This window comes from Octodon degus, unplaced genomic scaffold, assembly GCF_000260255.1.
Source record: "Octodon degus isolate 3935 unplaced genomic scaffold, OctDeg1.0 scaffold00079, whole genome shotgun sequence".
Taxonomy (NCBI): Eukaryota; Metazoa; Chordata; class Mammalia; order Rodentia; family Octodontidae; genus Octodon; species Octodon degus.
Genome location: NW_004524655.1, coordinates 5,936,544 through 5,941,800, shown reverse-complemented (window position 1 = coordinate 5,941,800; position 5,257 = coordinate 5,936,544). Strand labels below are relative to the sequence as shown.

At 45.0% G+C, this 5,257-nt stretch overlaps 1 protein-coding gene across 2 annotated transcripts in view; it reads right to left on the bottom strand.

Annotated features, from left to right (window-relative positions):
• The window catches only part of Bicdl1 (BICD family like cargo adaptor 1), a 138,938-nt gene that overhangs the window by 38,226 nt on the left and 95,455 nt on the right, over positions 1-5,257 (bottom strand). For both annotated transcript variants that reach the window (XM_023720921.1, XM_023720920.1), the window contains exons 3-4: positions 3,806-3,922; positions 795-941 (exon numbers count right to left, since the gene is read on the bottom strand). In XM_023720921.1, the coding sequence (XP_023576689.1) occupies positions 795-941; positions 3,806-3,922 (264 nt within the window). The remainder of the gene's footprint in view (positions 1-794; positions 942-3,805; positions 3,923-5,257) is intronic.

The following is a 5,257-nucleotide window of genomic DNA, read 5'->3' as shown; positions in this document are numbered from 1 at the left end:
CTGGCCACACACACGCAAAATAAATAAATAAATAAATAAATTAATTAATTAAAAAAAATAAATGACATTATGGTTGTCTAGTACACTTCCTGCCATGTCTAAAAGGGAACCAGTACACCCTAGCCTATAGTCCCAAGTCTTCCCAGCAAAACACATTGGTAGCAGATGCCACACCCTTTCTGGGAAGGCTGAGGGTGATTATCTTTTTGTCTAAGGGTCTGTTTTTGTCAAGTGTAAGCTTAGAAATTCAGCTGAAGCCTGGTGGCAGTTCCCTAAAAAGGACATATATGACTATGAAGCAGTTTCCTTCAGGGAGACAAAGAGACGAATTAGGCTCCAAAAGGGCTCAGATTGTATATTTTCAAAGGCAGGATATGTCTTGCTGTGTTCAGTGGGGAGCTTCTTGGTTTCTATTCTATGCCAGCCAACTAAACCCCTCCACCTAGGAAGACAGCATCAGAGAATGCTGTGAGCTGAGGACAGGGGCCCAGGCTGCCTCAGAAATTGAGCATGTTTTACAAATGCCAGGAGGCCAGAATGACAATCTCAGTGTTCCAGCCCGGTTAAGAGCCCAGAAAAAACTGTGCAAAACTTCTAGTGATGGCAAGGCCTTGTGAGGAATGATATGTTTCGCTATGATTGTATCAGAGCATGCCTAGGAGAATCCTAACAGGTCCATTGTGAGACCTTCATATCACCCACTCCTGACCAACCATAGCAGTTGGCTTCCCCTTTCTGCTAAGTGCTCTTACTGTCTGGCCCTAGTCCTGCAGGACAGAATCTCTGTCCAGTACCTGTAGGTCTTTGTCATGGCCTTGCCTTTCCAGGATCAGCACTCGGTCCTGTAGCTCTTCCACAGTCCCTTGTAGCAGGTCATTTTCTTCTAAGGTAGCACTGAGGCGATGCTCTAGCTCCCGTTTCCGATCCGACAGCATCTTGATCTGAAAGGCCACAGGAGTGGTGTGACGTTACACCTGGGCTGATGTGCACAAAGAGGACTAGGCCTCAACAGGGTGGCACATGTCTTTAGGTGTTGTGCCTAGGGACTTGGGGGTTCCCATCTCAGAAAGAGAAGTAGTACAATCTTTGGCTGAAGAGAAAGCCCCTCCCCTCTAGGAAGCTGGGAAGTGGTGGGAGGCAGCCATGGGGAAGCTGGAATGTGGGCTGCCAGGCAGAGGAAGGGATGGTTAGTGCTCTGGAAATTCCAGAGATAAGACAGAGAAGGCTCCACCTTGCCTGGCCTCAGCTTTACCCCAGCCCCAATGTTGGTTGGGGGTGGAACCCGGCTGCTGCTACTACTCTTCCTTCTCTAGGCTGTGAGGATGAGAAAGTACCCATGCATTCCTCTGGAGCCTCATGTTTTTGCACTTTCAGGTCTTCCTCTGTCCTCTCCCCATAACTGGTCCTTCTGGTGCTAGAGGCCACAGCTCAGACCTAGGGCCCCAGTGGAGGAACTAGCAAGGTACAGAAAGCAAAGTAGTACCTACATCAACCTGTGCTCGGGGGAGTGGGACAGGGACCACGTGAATCACTGACTTTACTGAGAACAACTTATCCTGTACAAGCAGCTTGTGAACAGAAGCAAATTTTGTGAAAAAGGTTGCTCTGTCTGCATAATGAGTTACCTAGTCACTGTCAAGATACATACATTCCCTTGTTGGAAGGTCTATCTGCTCTCTTCAGTGGCAGAAATTGGAGGATTTGACTAGTCTTCTGAGGCTTTCAGGTTTGCAGGGAGCAACTCTGAGTCAGGGCTCCCAAAGCCAACAATGTTTCACCTAGAACACTGCCCTGCTCAGGGGCTCCAGAAAGCCTTCCCAAATGATACTGGATTAGGGGTAACTCTGGGGACCCTGCAGGTCCCCCGGCTCCTACTTATCAGTTCCCTGCCTGACTGATTATTTGTCATACTGCATTGTTGGTGAAGATATTCTCCAGGCTCTCTAGGGCAGCCCAGAGAACAAGGCCTAAAGTTCTCATCTGGGTAAGTTCTGGGGACCAACCTCAGAGCTTTTCCAGGGGAGACTGAAATGAATGTCTAACCTGTTCTAGGTCTTCTGAGAGCCACCTCTCTCTGCTCCTTGGTTATATCCACTCTCTGCACTACAGCTCCACTCATAAGGCACAGATCTTTCTTGGCTACTGATCAATCAGATAAGATGCTGTACTGGGGAAATGAGGTATGTGGCCTTTGGCCAGAGAGATCAGATGTCTGGACAGACAAAGAAATCCTGTCTCTCAAGTGTGTATCTGGATAAGAGACCAAAAGCAGCAAGCTCCTTTTGTGAATGGGCTCACTATTCCCTACATTAAAGCAGAGTTAACCAGGTGAAGGGAATTCTCACTCTAGTTCATTTTCATGTAAATACCCTCTGACTTTTAAATTCTCTTTCCCATGGATCATCTTTGTTTCCCAAGTTTCACTCAGTGAAGCAATGAGGTAACATGATTCTGATATAGAAACAGCCCTGAAAAATCTTACAAGTTCAAAGTTTTGGGAAATACTTAGTTAAAAGGAGCAATTTCAGAGCCTGGCCTTTGAAAGTAGCAGTGTTACAGGGTGAAGTGAGGAATTGGTATTAGGCTGTCAATTCTCTTACTCTACCTTCTATACTCTGAAACTTGTGACCAAATCTGGCAATAAAAATTCCTTGGAATGACTTGTTCATGAGGGTCTAGAAAAAAATGAACAGGCATGGGAAAGAGGAAGTCAGGCAACTTGACAGAGTCAGAGCCTGGGAGAGGCAGCTGAACAACAAGTCATGCACACAGATGGGCACAGACGGCATGCTGAACCTACCGGAACAAATCTACTTACTTCAAGAACCTGCTGCTCAATATCAGTAGGAATTCCAAGGGAAAAGAGGATGGAAGGAAGTGCAGAGGGAGAAGAAAAGAGAAGATATTGATAGACTTTAGGAAAAACATGCCCAGTGACTTATAAAGCAGGAAGGCAGCTGTGGGGCTTCTCCAGCCTGACCACACGGCTAATTCTTCAGCCACAGGGAGGGGTTCTTTTGTCTATTGCTAGACTGTCTCTCAGAATCTGACTTAGCCAAAGAGGATGAGGGGCCTTTAGGAGAATATAAGTTGTAAGCCCCTAACCTGGTTCAGCTGATGATATGTCCCTTATCCTACTTCCCACGTGACTGGATGCTTATAGTATTGGTCCCCAGCCCACTCAGGGCCACAGACTCTGGCCACCATGTTCTGCACTTATGTCCCAGAGACCAGGTCAAGTACTCTCCATGTTTTAACCCACTGAGTTGTCACAAAATCCTTATGAAGTAGAAATGCCTACTGGTTTTAGTTTATAGGTGAGACCAGTAACATCCTATTAGTGCAGACTGAACTGGACCTAAGAGGAATGGAGAAAAATGTCCTCCCCCAACTTTTTTTTTTTTGGTACTGGGGATTGAACTCAGGACCTTGCATTTGCCAGGCAGGTGCTTAAGCCACTGAGTTATCTCACTGGCTCCCAACTTTTATGTGAGGTTGGCAAGCATCTTTTTGCAGGCACTGACATATTCAGTAAAATATAGGTCATTCATACTTTCCAGACTTTCAGCAGTAACTCTGAGTACTGTTATTCTTCCAGACAACAAGCTACCCAATGTTACAATTATCAAGTGTTCCTCATTTAGTTTCTCATAGAACTATCTCTCTCTGGCAAGTTTAGTCCCTTTTATATATAGCAGGTTTTCATTTCTCAGTTCAGAGAACTCCTTATACAAAGATGCAGTGAGGCACCTCCAAGGAAAAAAAAGTACTTCACCTTCAAATGCTGCCACATGGCCAGTCTTACCTCAGCCTGAAGGCTCTCGAGCCGGATAATGTGCTGGTTGGTCGATGAGTTTTTCTCCCGAAAGTCTTCTCTGAGGGCATGGACCTGCATGGAGAGTTGTCTCTCAACTTCTGATGCCTGCAACAGAGGAAACCTTCACAGTTATTTCAGGGATGTGCAAAGACGGTTTGTTTAGATATTTGCCTTTCATTTCTCAAATACCCATTTGCACTTGGCATTACATAAGGAATTCAGAATGAGACACAGGTTTTCCACCTATGATCTATTTGTACTCTAGAGCAAAAATGGGACACATCCCCTCCCAACCTCTACTTCAAACTACTCTCTCTAGGGCTGACACTTTCAACCAGTGGAAACAGGTCTAGGAAATACACCTAGTAATTAGTTATCATTTTTTGTTTGTTTTGAGTCAGGGTCTTATTATGTCTTGAACTAAGTATCCTAGGCTGATCTCAACCTCACTGCCACCCTCCTGTCTTCAGTCTGCTGGTTGATAAGATTACAGGTTTGCAGCACCATGCCCAGCTACCTATCATCATCATTGTGCATATAGCAGAAGCTCTGTAAGTATTTACTAAATCGAGAGAAAGTTTCAGTATTTCATATAGGGGAATATGACAGGGATACTTCCTGCCAGAGTGATTCCTTTACGTTTCCCATCAACTTCCTAGTAAACTGAGCTCAGTATTTCCTTTTTTTTTTTTTTTTGGTGGTACTGGGAATTGAACTCAGGACCCTAAGTTTGCTAGGCAAGCGCTTATTCTACTGAGCTATCTCCCCAGCCCTAAGCTGAGCTCAGGCCAATCATCTCTATCTGCATTTCTCACGTCCATTCAATATGGGCACTATTTAAAATTCCCTGTCATGTCTGTTACGATTTTGGCCATTTGTTCTTCAAGGACATTTCTGTAACACATAAATTCTGCGGGGAGCCCTGGCGCAGTGGCTCCTTTCCCACTCCGCTTAGTCATCCTTGTCACAGGGGAGACCTGTGAAGGAAGCCTCACTGGAGCTCACTTGACTTCCAGTTTCTTCCTGAGAGCCCTGCTCAGCCTGCTGCAGAGAGCTGGGCATGCTACCCTGTAGAAGAGAGACCTAGAGAGTTAAGGAATTGCCTTAGGGGACTTTTGGAGCCAGCACGATCAGTAAGTTTTATAGGTAGGTTCTTGGGAGAGATCAGCATGTACTAGAATGATTAGGAACAGCTTTTAGAGGAGGTGGGATGCGATAATGCTGAAATGGTTGGCCAGTTTTTCAATGAGGCTCTTTCATGGTTATAGCTTCAGTAGTTCGTTTTATCCTCAAGTACTTTATAAGCAATTGTCCACTTTTGGTTTTTGATTCTACAGATCCAACAAATGTTGCCTTATTAATGCCTTAATCTATAGCTTTACTTTTATTTTTTTTTTAAATTTTTATTTATTTATTTGAGAGAGAGAGAGAGAGAGAGAG